Below are 12,722 nucleotides of genomic sequence, written 5' to 3'. Positions count from 1 at the left end.
CACTCTTACTTCTAGAGAAGAACATACCCTGTGCTCCCTGAGAAAAGCCTGAAAGGAAATGGCTGTCATAAATAACATGCAATCTTGATAAAATAATCTTGAGAATTAAAATTTTATTCGAATAAGTAGGTCAGGTACAATCAAATGTGAAAAGCAGCATTTAATTATCATACATTTCATTCTCCTGTAAACTTCAAATAAAATCCTTTTTTTCTTATTTCTTTTTTTCTTAAGTGGTGTTGTAAGTTAGTTTTGATACCATTTAGACTATTAAGAGCAGGTATATATGCCTAATTTTCTTTTAAGTAGCCAGTTGCATTACATCTTAAATGACCCAAGGTGAAACAACGCATGCTTGCTTAGTTTCTGATAAGCAGTAGCCAGCACAATAGAATTCTTACAGAAGCAACTATTGTAACAATGTAGCTGTATATAATGAGATGTGTTTTGAACTAGTTTTAGATGGAAGGTTTATTTGCATCTCTCATATACTTTCAGATTTTTGAAAGGACTTGGCACTTCCTGAAACTGTTGGATTTCATTATGACCATATATAAGCATAAAGATTTGTCATTTGATTCATAATAATAAGAGATAAAAGGAAAAACTGTTCTCAAATATTTTCTTTCTTAAAGGCCGCAGAACAAAAGTCAAGGTTCAGTGGCTTTACTTCTGAGTGCCTTAGTCTTTACTGCATGCTTTTCCAGCATTATCCACCACACAACTTTATGAAATTCAAGAAACTCTTTTGTAAGCTCCTGATTTTTGTAGCTTAAAACTTTTTTTTTCTGCTAAATCGTGATCATCCCTTAAGTAAATAAAATCTCATTACATTTTCTAAAATATGTAAAAAAGTATATTTTTAAAAGCAAGCTGTAATGCTTCGTCACTGTATTAATTGAACAGTGAACATAAAACCCCAGCATTTTGCAGCAGTGTTAATTTTGGCCTCTAGTCCTCTTGAGACATATGTTGTATCTACATTTTATTTATTGACATTAACTAGATATTTGAATATAGTAGATCTCCTAAATATTTAGTTTCTTCTGTATATTTTGACCAAAGCTGTTATATTTAAAGGCAAATGATCTTACGGTAGTGGAGATCCACTGTAGTTACTGTTTATCTGAGCTGTGGTCATTTACCTGCTTAGAAAATCTGCATAGTTAAATCTGTTCCTCTTGTTGCTCTTGTGCTTTCATGAGAAACTGCTATACAGCCATCGATCGGAAATTGTGCTTCTAATCCATTGTAGGCAATGTGATTATGAGACTATGAATTTAATAGACTCCGACTTTGAATAAACTGCTTCCATCCCTAGTAGTCACTTTCCTTTTTGTCTTGTGATATTCAGTTAACTTTTTGAGAAAGTACTTGTGAAGTTCCTTAAACATTTATGTTCTTATGCTTACACACAGTACTTAGTAGAAAGGTACATACCTCATAAACCGGTACACACTAGGAGGCAATAAATTCAATCTTGATTAAACTCTGGAACATGACTTCTAATAAGTCATATTCTAAATATGGCTTTGTTACTTAATTTTAAATATAAAACTTTACTATAAGGCATATTGCATCCTGCTGGTCAGTTATATCATTACATTACTCAACCACCCGGCAGGCAAGCAGGATTAAGAAACTGCATTTTGAAAAAAAACCAACATTATTTCAGTAGAGGAAAGAACCAGAATTAGTATATAGACTGCAGTGTTTGGTCACAGAACCTCAGAAAGCTGAATGTGCTGTGGAAACATTGAAGGACATTTGTAAGAGATTTCTACCATCTTTTAGGCATGGTGGAAGGCAGTTGGAAAGTAAGATAATGTTGAATAAAATGTCGAGATGTTTTTTTCAAAGCTAAGGCTTATCTTAATAATATTGAGATTTTGAATACTTCTCAATGATGTGCTACTTTTTGCTGGCAAATTTAAGTAACTTTATTTTTTCCCTGAAACTTTATTGAAAAAAAGTATGAATTCCTGAATATTTTTTTTTTTCTTTTTCAAAGGGAAAGCTTGAAAAGAAAAAAAAGGACCTAAATCTGCAGATGGTAGCATAAGGATTAAATATTGAGCTTGTATTTAGTACTTTCTTCAGAATGAAAACTAAAATACATGCGTGATCTGTTCAGCTAAACTAACATACGGTGTGGTAATAGCCAGGAAGCTCTAAAGCTCCCAGAGAAAAGGAGAGCTTCTAGTTTGAACTTCTTATTGTTGTGAAGCCAGCATGGTCCCATTTCACTACTGTTGGTTTCCTTTGTGTTTTACATGTACAGCTTTACTACATACTAAAATAGATCTTTAAAGTGATGCTTAAATATTTTATGTATAGGTAGTCCATATTTCTCTGTAGAAGTCTATGGCAAAATATGAGACATGCTGCAAAAATAAGTCAGTTAATCTATGTTGGATGCTTATGAAATCCACTCTCATTAGGCAAGCATGGGCTTCTTGTAGTTTTTGTAGGTTTATTTCAAATTGATAAGCCTTTACCCTGCCAATCTTACTATCTAAGACCCTCCCCACCTTCCCCGGTGCCCCAAACATATCTTACTAGGGCATTGGTACCTCTTTCTGTTTTAAGTAGAGGTACTGTAAATTCAGAAGAAATGCTGGTGTTTTGACAGTTTCTGTGTTTGTCAAAAGCACAAATCATTTGTGTTACTGCAACTTGTTGTAAGCAGATGTTTGGCAAACAGAACATGACTGAATGATTTACTTCTATCATGAGACAGACACACGGATTTACTTACTTTTAACACGTGAATGTCTTTCAAGGAATACAGGGAAGGCATGCCAAGAGTGTTTTGTACTTGTTTCAGCTTAAAGGGGTTCATTGCCTTTTCTTTAATTACTGTTAAATTTTACTGTGACTGCTGTCCAGTGATTTCACTTGGTTTCCCTAGCAGAATGGGGAAAGGAAATGAGACTTTATTTCCTGTTTGTGGAGATAAAAAGCTTTATGTGCCAAAGGGATTCTGTCATAAATACCTATTATTAGTACTACTGTATCCATACTATTAATCCTTTTATTTGACAGGAAAAGTGAAAAATTATTTGAAATTAGTAGAAACCAGTTTATGGAGAAAAAAATGGTTTCTTTTTCGTGTTTTCCAGTGGTTAATAAATGCTGTCCTAGCTGTTCTGTGGGAGAAAAAATGCACAGAACAGCAGTACTCATTTCTAGAGTTTTTGTTAATGAAGTCTCTCTGGCAGCTCTAGTTTATGATAGTTCATAACGAACTAGTAAATTCATTTTATATTTTATGAAACTGATGAAATCTATTCTCCTTACAGCACTGAATTTTTTGGCTCTAGCGAGGAGTGCAATATTGATGTACAAACTGGTGAAATGATTCTGTGCAAGTGAATTGCTTTCAGCAACAGAGAGCTTAGCCCTTCTACATCTATTCAGTTCTGACTTGGTGACTAAAAGTCCATGTGCATTTGTCTTACAATAGTTGAAATTACCTTTCAGAACAGCAGACCATCTTTCTATGCAAAACCGGGGTTTGTGGTGAGACCAACTACTGTTTCATTGTAACAGAAGCAAGGGATTTTTCTCTGCACGAAGTCTCCAGCTTTATAAGGAATGTCTGGCTCTTAATTTCAGTAAATGGCATGACACACTACATCCATTTTGAGCTTTTGACATGCTGAACTGGTTTTGTTTAATGGATGATTTGCCATGGTGAGCAATGACTGGGGTGACTTGATCAGGAAAGCAAAACTTTTCTCCTTTTCCAAAACATTCTACCAGTAAATTTACATGTGGAGAAAGTTTGCATTATAGTACCTCAAACTTCTTCCTCCAGTGTTTCTCTGTTCCCATTTCTTTGTTGATATATGTCTTTTTTTCCAAACTTTGTTGCTCAGAATGTCTTTAATGCTAGCCAAGGAGTAAGGGATTTGGACTTTTTTACATGGACTTCCAAAGCTTTACCCCTTAAGGTAAGTTAAATGACAGGAACAGTCGCTCTGTATCTTGTGTTTTCAGATTGTACCTTATGACTCAGTTTCATACTAAATATTGCTTTGAATTATTTTTACAGGAAATGGCAGATTTGCATATGGTGCTGTATCTGTGTCTCTTCCTTTAGGATGAGAAGAAATACCAGGGCAGATTATTGAATTTTCCTTAACTCATAAGTAGCATTTTCCTTTTTTAACAAACCAGATTAGAAATTCAGTGATGGCCTAGTAACATAATGAAGGCTTTCATTCTCATTGATGCACCATGTCCTAGTAATTTCTTTTTTTGTCATTGGAGTGTTCACATTAAGTTGCAGCATTTAATAAGATGATATTCCTATGAGGAAAGACACAAATATTTAATAAATACTTAACCTATTCTTAGTCCTTTTATTTTAAAATTATAAAATGATACGAACAAATTATGTTATGTACGGTTAAGCAATTAAAATCATCTGCAGAAGTGCTTCTCTAAATCACTTTGTAGCTCTGTAGCAATTTAGAATCAAGGTTTTTTTTCAGAAGACATTGTAATGAAGATGACATGCAGTATTTGTTTAGAGATTTAAAAACTTGTTTTTCCACTGAATCTTTTTCCCCAAAATAGCAAACTGCTTTATTATTATGTCAAAAACTAGACAATATTTAAGATGTCTTTAAAATATACAGATTGATGTGGTTTTTTTCGTTGAACCAGTTTACCTCAGCTTTCATTAACTTGCTTTGAAAGTTAGGTACTTACAGATCAGATTCATTGTTTGTATAAAGGCTTCTTGTAAAGACTGCAGTATTAGTCTGGACATAGTGCACAGACCAAAAAGCTGAAAGTATGATAATTAAAGAGATTAAGAAAATACTTACGTTATCTTCTTTTTAATTAATAGAGAAGTTTGGTTTAAAGTAGGTGATAGTATTCTAAAAAGCAGGAAGTGAACTCGTGGAAGGTGTTACAGACTGTGAATGCAAAAATTATCAGCACATTCAGAAGAAATTATAGAAATCAAATTCATAAATAAATATTAAGGAAAATAGCAAATAGCCTCCAACATCCATAATAAAAAGATATTAAATATAGTTGGTGTATAAAGGACAGACCACTATTAAGGACTTGTATGCTAATTCTAAAGAGCATCTTCTATTGCCACTGCTAAGCGCAATAAATTGGACTAGGTAATCCACCAGCTTCATCCTGTAGGGCATTTCTTAGTTCTTAACTTTCACTTATTCCTTTAAAAGCAGCTAATACTTGCATTATAAGCATAATAGAGCTCACTCCTGCTTCTTAGTTGCTTTCTTCTGAAAAAAAAATGTTCATTACTTTACTCCTGTACCTTGTATTTTTCTGTACAAGAGCCTTTTTCTTCAGGCTATGGCTGGCTGGAAAATTTATGCTAATATTTCTCTCAGTAACTACCAGTTTTTCGCAGTAGGAAACTCAAAAATTGTTTTCTCATTTCAGATTTCAGTATAGATTTTCTCTGTAATTAGTACCAGGTGAAATAAATTTGCAGACCATTTTTATTCTCATAGTGAAAATAATAAATATGCACTAATATTGACGTGCATGTAAGAATCTGTGGTGTTGTTGTTCTTTGTCTTTACTCTAAATTAACAATGTATTCTAAATGTTAAATCAAAAAAAGCATATCATTTGGAAAGAGATAATATTCAAATTCCCTTTACACAGCCCCAAACTTTTTGTCAAAATTCCAGAAATATAGCAGGAAGAAAGCGGATATAGTGATAAATGTCAGTATGAAATGAGGTTTAGTGAAAGGGGTTAGAATAAATAATTTGTCTATAGTGGTAGATATGAGATACTACTTTTACATAAATGGTTCAGTTGATACCACCTTTTTTTCAGCAGTAATATGGTGACTTTCCAGTTAATATCCAATTTGCTAGTAGTTAGTTGTTCATCGTTGCACATTAAAATGAGCAATATAACTAGTACCTCTTTTAGCTTTGAAATTTAGCTATTGTAGTCTTAAAATAAGTATTTATTATCTAAAGAGTTCAAAGGTATTATTAATAGGTTTTACTCTTTGTTTTGCCTTTTTTTTTTTTTTTTAAATTTCTCAGGAATCTAGGTGTAATACTGATGATTTTTTCAAAGACCTAAATTCACACTGCCCACAGGAAGCAGTGATGCAAGGACAAGATATGCCATTCCTTCGAGGTGGACCTGGACTGTACAAGGTAGTGAAGACTGGCCCATCAGGTCACAACATCAGAAGCTGCCCTAACCTTAGAGGTATCCCAATTGGAATGTTAGTTCTGGGAAACAAAGTCAAGGCAGTGGGCGAGGTATGGATCCTTGTAGCTTCAGTTCATGTCTTCATAGATACCAGTATATAACAGTAGTAAACACAACAAAAGAATCTGCCCCTGTACAGGTTTGCTTTTCTAACCCTCACGATAAATACTAACCTATGAACTTGGCTTATATTATAAGTACTAATGCAATTATGTCTTTTGCCTTCTAGCTATGTGTTTTGATTGGAATAATGTTAAAATTGTATTGCAGTTGCATATGCTTGCTTATGTTATTTCTGTTACGGTTACTGTTATGTTACAGTATTCCTTACAAAACTACATTTCATGTTCAACTCCTTTGTCGTATTCTTTGATAGAATTTTGTTTATTGAAAAGATGTTTTTTCTAGGATCTAACCAGTTAACACATTCTGTTTCTCTGTATAGATTGTATTCATTTGTTCAGTTGCTGAACTATTGTTACTATTCCCAGCTGTGCTATTTTATGGTTAAGAAGGGCTTAAGGATGAAGTGTGTCATGCTATTTCCTAAATATAATCTCAGGGAAAAAATTAGTGCTTGTACAAACTTTGTATAAAGAACTTGGTATTACAATTCTACTGTTGCAGCCACCAATAAAAAGGCATGTTTTGGTGAATATCTCCTTCAAGTTTTTATATGGCTTTTTTTGGGTGTTCTGAAGTTGTGGTGTTGGCGTTTTGCTTCTTTTGAACATAAACAGGTCTAAGATTTTTGGAAATACTCCTAACTGTAAATATGCCATAAGTAGATTTGGTACTTCAGTCTGCCTCAGCCTGTGGCCTTAATTTAAGAAACTTTTTTTTTTTCATTTCCTTTGTAATATAAAGATTGGAATGAGTGTGTTTTTCATGTACTATAAGAAGTTGCTGAATAATGCTATTATCTGAAAAGTCAATAAATTGCACTTCTTTTATGTGTGCATCAGGTGACTAATTCAGAAGGTACATGGGTGCAAATGGATAAGAACAGCATGGTAGAGTTCTGTGAAAGTGATGAAGGCGAGGCATGGTCGTTAGCTAGAGACAGAGGTGGAAACCAGTATCTCCGACATGAAGATGGCAAGTTGTTGTTCTGTTTTTTTATTTAACTTATGAAAAATTAAGCAATCTAAATGCGACAAAGAAGTAAAGACAGAACTGAGTTTTAAACAGGTATAACATTAATTTACACTTTTTCATTTGAGTTACTTTACACAGTTGGACTTCAAAGTTGTTTAGGTATATACTTCAAATATTTCTTAAAAGAATAGTTAAAATATTTCTCCATGTTTTCTTCTGTACCAGCTACCAATCATAATTTTAACCATCCTTCTTTCAGCGAAGAAGAGGAATAACCAGGAGCTTTTAATGTGTAAATTATGGACAGGGGAATAGCGTTTTCTTAATACTTAGCACAGTGTCTTTTTTGTAGTCATAGATTCTCCGTTTTTTGTTATGTCCAATAATGTCAAGCTCTGAGGAGTTCAAAGAGCACAAGTAGGTTCTAGAAATTATTTGTGAATTAGAACAATACCTTGCTGTTGAAAGCGTATTTATTCAAAACTTCATCATTTCCTGTTCTAATATGAGGGTGTTTGCTTTTCCAGTAGAAAATTATTTCTCTGAAGTTAATAAATTAAGCAGTGGGCAGAAATTTCCACTCAAGAGTACTTAGAGTAAATATAACCTAAATTTAAATAACTTCACAGTATTTTGTGAATTTTTAGTCTTTTCTAGTTTTAGTAATTTTAGATGTCCTTTCATCTTTTCTGAAATTCCTCGGTGCTTTATGAAAGAATTCCCAAGTTTGGAAGAATTTAAGTAAGACCCTTTCTTGAAGGTCTGTCTTCAGATTCTTGATACTTCTCTACTGTTACCAAAAGATGTCTTCAAGTACATAACTGTTTTCACAGAAAAATAGAAATGCAAGCTTCAGACTTTGAGGTCAAAACCCTGCAGTAGGACTTTTACAATCCAGTGCAGGACTTTTACAATCCAGATACCATTTTAGAATCTTTCCTAAGCCTCTAAGAAAATTTGTCCTAAACCTCGACATGTCTGGTATTACTCCTTTCTAGATGAATCTATGTTTTTATAAGTAGGATGAAGATAGATGTCTCTTGTGCACAGTTTCAGTAGTTATTAGTGCAATTACTAATATTTCAACCTATTTTATGTTCCTAGTCTATTTTTGTACCAGGTGAAACTAATGTGCTTAAGCGACATCTGAAAATTATTCTAATTAATTGCTTTTATTTACTGTGAAATTAATTAGAACTACTCTTTGTCATCTGTTTCATTGCTTTTGCTAGAGGAAATTAATTAGTATTTGGAGGAGCTCCAACTGCATTTGCAGCTATCTGTGTTTTTATCCAGAAATAATACCATCTTTAAAATTACTTTTGTATTTTCCTTATTTAATAAAATGATAATGAAATTCTCTAAAAGAAGTAGGATTTCTGTCAGAGACAAAGCAAAAGTCTTATTGAAGCCACAAGTCTTTAGGCAGGTATCCAGATACTTCAGCTGAAACACAGCAAAATCTGCATTTGCCTCCAACTGAGAAAATTCCAGCTGTTTTCTTGGAGCTGATAATTAATTATTTTTTTTTTCTTTTAATTTGGCTGTGTGTATCTTGTAAATGTTTGTACTCTGAAATGCAGTTTTGGCCTGAAATGTAGTTTTCTAGCAAATTTAACAATTGCGGTCTAAAGCATAAACATTGAATGGTGTGATGTCACCGAAAAACAAAGTGTCCAGCCTGTTCCAGAGTGGCATATGACAGCAAAATTGGCAGCAACTCGGTCAAACATAAAAGCAGTCTGCATGGTATTAAGTCTTCATCTTTATGTTTTTAGAGCATGAGCTCCTAAGACAGGTGTGCTTTTGTTTTTGAAGAGAACTGAGCCTAAGTGGAAGAGTGCTATCCGTGGGGAAAAAAATATCACTCCTTTGCTTTGTGACTCATCGTTCCAATGTAAACCAGTTACAAAGAAGGTCTAATTCTGAAGTGGTATGTTGTTTTTTTTTTCACAGAACAAGTTCTTCTAGATCAAAATATTCAGACTCCTCCCCCAAGCCCTTTTTCAATACAAGCTTTCAGTAAAGGGACAAGCTGTAGTAATGGACAAGGGTTTGATTATGGCCTTGGAAATAACAAAGGTATGTTTATATGCTCATATTTTAAAAAATCATGGTTTTCTTAACTTTGCGTATATTTTTATTACTCATTTCCTACTCTTTTAGGGCCTATGAGATGATCTCCAAAAGACATAAGCAGTAGTTCAGCACATAGTTAGTGCTATAACTGCCTTTTTTCTGCTTTAATGTCACTCAGTCTAAATACTCTGTATAAAAAGGGTCATCAAAGATCTGTAACTTACAGTTGAGGCTTTCTGTAACGGCAAATACAAAACTGTAACGCAGAAATCAGAAATACATACTTGTAAGACAAGATAATGAAAATCGTTTGATTTAGAAAGCTGTGCTTTACATTGGTGAGAAACATTTGTAAACACTTCTCACCTGTCCTGACATTTTTAAGAGCTTCTAATGGGATGGCAAGATAAAAAGATATCATCTGAGATTTAAGTTGTAAAACTGAAGTTACCTTTCAATCTCAGTAAACTGAAACTGCATACTATTTATTCATTGATTAGATTTAGAAGATTTAATAATACAGAAGGGACTTTCGTTGAGGCAGATGTCCCTGAGAAATATTACTGAAACATGGAGCTTTGTCATTCTGCTCTTACATCGCTGTAGTCTGTCCATGCCACTACAAACATGGGCCTAAAGTGTGCTATGTGTTTCTAACACCAGCATATCTTTCTAGTGGTATTCTAGATAAAATAACTTGATTTAAAACTTGTTTTAAAAAATATGAAGGGGAGAAGATTATTCCTATATGTTCTACTCTGATGTTTCCATAGCAGCAAAGTTTTATATCATTTCAGTGTTTTACTGCATAAAGAAGCAGTTCATACTTGTCCATGCATTCCTATAGGAACCCACTTTTTATTTATTTTTTTAAACAAAAGCTGGAAAAGTTGAAGTGTTTTCAATTTATAGGTTTTTTTTTATAGAACTACTTTTCCCACTTCAGCCATACTCTTTTCAAAGTAATGGTTCAATCACAGAAGTAGAAGTGTTTAAGATATTCAGTGTGTGAGGCAGTATTACAGGTTGTCTCTCAGCATCAATTATTCTTTTTCTGCAGAAGCATATTATGAAAATATTTTATTTTCTGTTGTCCAAAGATAAAATCTTGGAGATCAATATGCTGTATTAACAGGTATCTTAGTTTTTGAATACCTCATGATTCTTTTTAATAGAACCTATCTTAAAGAGTTCCTAAGGTGTTTCTTTGGGATATTAGTTACAGAAAGTTTGGAAGCTACTCCTGGTATTGAAATCCATGCCATTTTATTCACAATATTCTCTTGACATGCCCTCAGGCTGTGCTATTTAGTGTGAGTGAGCAGTTTGGGTAGATGATTGACTTCATTCCGTGTACTGTCATTCTTCTAAATTGCCCAAGAGTGGAGAGTTGGTGGCAACTAGATTGGAAGAATACATTATTTTCCCCAAAACAGAAGCCTTCATCTGTATCATTACTTTGCATACAGTCATTTGCCTTCTCAGGTCTAAGAAGCTTTGAGTTTTGTGGAAAACAAAAAAACTGAAGGCACAAGCGCAGTTTCTTAGGGGAATTTCTGCATGAAGCAGTTCCTTTTTTAGGTGCTTGTTTGTTATGAGAACTTCTGTTGAGATGCACTAGTTTCAATGAAAATTCTGTCACCATCCATAAGCATTTCAAACTGCTGGTCAAATGTGAAGATGCCCATGTAGTATGACTGTGTTTACAGTATTACCTGTAAGGCAGAAGACATAATTTCCAGAATCATTCTGTTTGATTTAGCTGTGTCTTCTCTATTCCAGCCTTCTACATTTTGCAGACAAGCCTTTAGTATTCCTCATAAATGTCCCTATTCACCTTCGTATTCAATTTTTGAGGTCAAATGACTTTCAACCTCTTCTCAGATGTGCTTCCCTTTAAAATAATTACTCATTTTAGGAAATAGGCCTGATGTATTTAATGCTGTAGTGGTTTTTCAAACTTGTCACTTATTATCTGGATTGTTAAGGTAGGAATGATCCCTGCTAAAGTACTGATTCCAGTATGTTTGGAGGTATACTACCTCCAAAACAGTTATTGATATGTTTAGATGATTATTTAGAAAGGCATTCCAGCTATTTTCTGGGTTTTTTTGTTCCCTCAATTTTGAAATCAAAATATCAAGAAAATTAAATTTTGGACATCTCAGGTAACGCAGGGTTCCATACACCCTCTGGTCTTTCTCTTAATTCTATGAAAAGACAATTGATAATCACCTTAAAATGCTGTAAATTCAGTGAGTTGTAAATTCTGTATTAGCATCTAATTTTTACTAGGATTTCTAGAATGCTGCCAAAGTTATATGAATTTGCAGAATAAAGTGATGCTGTTAGGATTTTCTTGGTCTTGGTTCAAATTTGAAATGCTCTCAAACTCTTGCAAAATGCTCATATTTCTAAGTATACTTCAAGTTATGACATGGATGATAAACTGCCTTCTTACTATAGGCTTCATGTATTTCTAATGCTTACATAGTTTGTTGAGAATTGGCATTCATAAGTAAAAACTAACATGCTAGTTTTTTGAAGGCCTTCATGTGCCTCACAACAAATATATGTAGCTCTTCAAAAAACCACTTCCAGTTTGTAAGTGGCACTTAGATTTTTCTTAAATTATCTTCAGTCTGATCTTGAAAAACAGCATGATGGGATACTTTTCAAGATATTTGCAAAATGAGCAAATACTTAACCAAATCCTTGGCACAGAAATACACTTGCCAAAGCCTAATTACATGTTACCTTTCCCTTCTCATCAGTTTTTCTAATCTTTTTCTGCATGTTCAGTTGCATGTGTGTATTATTGTAAATGCTAGGGTTTTCTGTTTGTTTTTTTTTTCCTTTGGCTGCTCTTCATTTTTTAGTAAGGTGAATATAAATCTCTATTTTAAAATGGTTAAAATAATTGAAATAAAATACATGTGATCCTTAAGAACCCTGCTTGTAATTTACAGTAATTTTATTGTCATGTGTCAGTTCTTTCGATTCTCCTCCCCATCTGTCTGGGAGTGGGGGGAGAAAGAAGGGGAGGGAGTGAGCGAGTGGCTGCATGGTTCTGAGTTACTGGCTGGGCTTAAACCACAACACCATGCATGGGGTGAGGTTTTTAAGTTTAGCCATAACCAGAGTTTTATGTGGCTAAATAAGATTTGTAATCTTTCTCTATTATCATCATTTAAACTTTAATGAGCACCATTTTACTCTGCCTTTCTGGAGAATGATAGGTAACAGGTTGTAGTTTTGACTGTTTTGCCCACTACAGGTGACCAACTGAGTGCCATACTGAATTCCATTCA

The 12,722-nt window shown here is 33.8% G+C and overlaps 1 protein-coding gene across 1 annotated transcript in view; it reads left to right on the top strand.

Moving 5' to 3' along the window:
* MYCBP2 (MYC binding protein 2) overlaps positions 1–12,722 on the top strand; it is a 182,406-nt gene that overhangs the window by 124,352 nt on the left and 45,332 nt on the right. The window contains exons 53-55 of the mRNA XM_057424034.1: positions 6,060–6,284; positions 7,200–7,332; positions 9,289–9,414. Of these exons, the coding sequence (XP_057280017.1) occupies positions 6,060–6,284; positions 7,200–7,332; positions 9,289–9,414 (484 nt within the window). The remainder of the gene's footprint in view (positions 1–6,059; positions 6,285–7,199; positions 7,333–9,288; positions 9,415–12,722) is intronic.

The sequence above is a fragment of the Pezoporus wallicus genome, unplaced genomic scaffold, assembly GCF_028554395.1.
Source record: "Pezoporus wallicus isolate ANWC-B61680 ecotype Strahan unplaced genomic scaffold, APGP_CSIRO_Pwel_v1 contig_16, whole genome shotgun sequence".
NCBI classification, from domain to species: Eukaryota; Metazoa; Chordata; class Aves; order Psittaciformes; family Psittacidae; genus Pezoporus; species Pezoporus wallicus.
The sequence above is the reverse complement of the archived record's forward strand: the minus strand, read 5'-3'. Positions and strand labels throughout refer to the sequence as shown.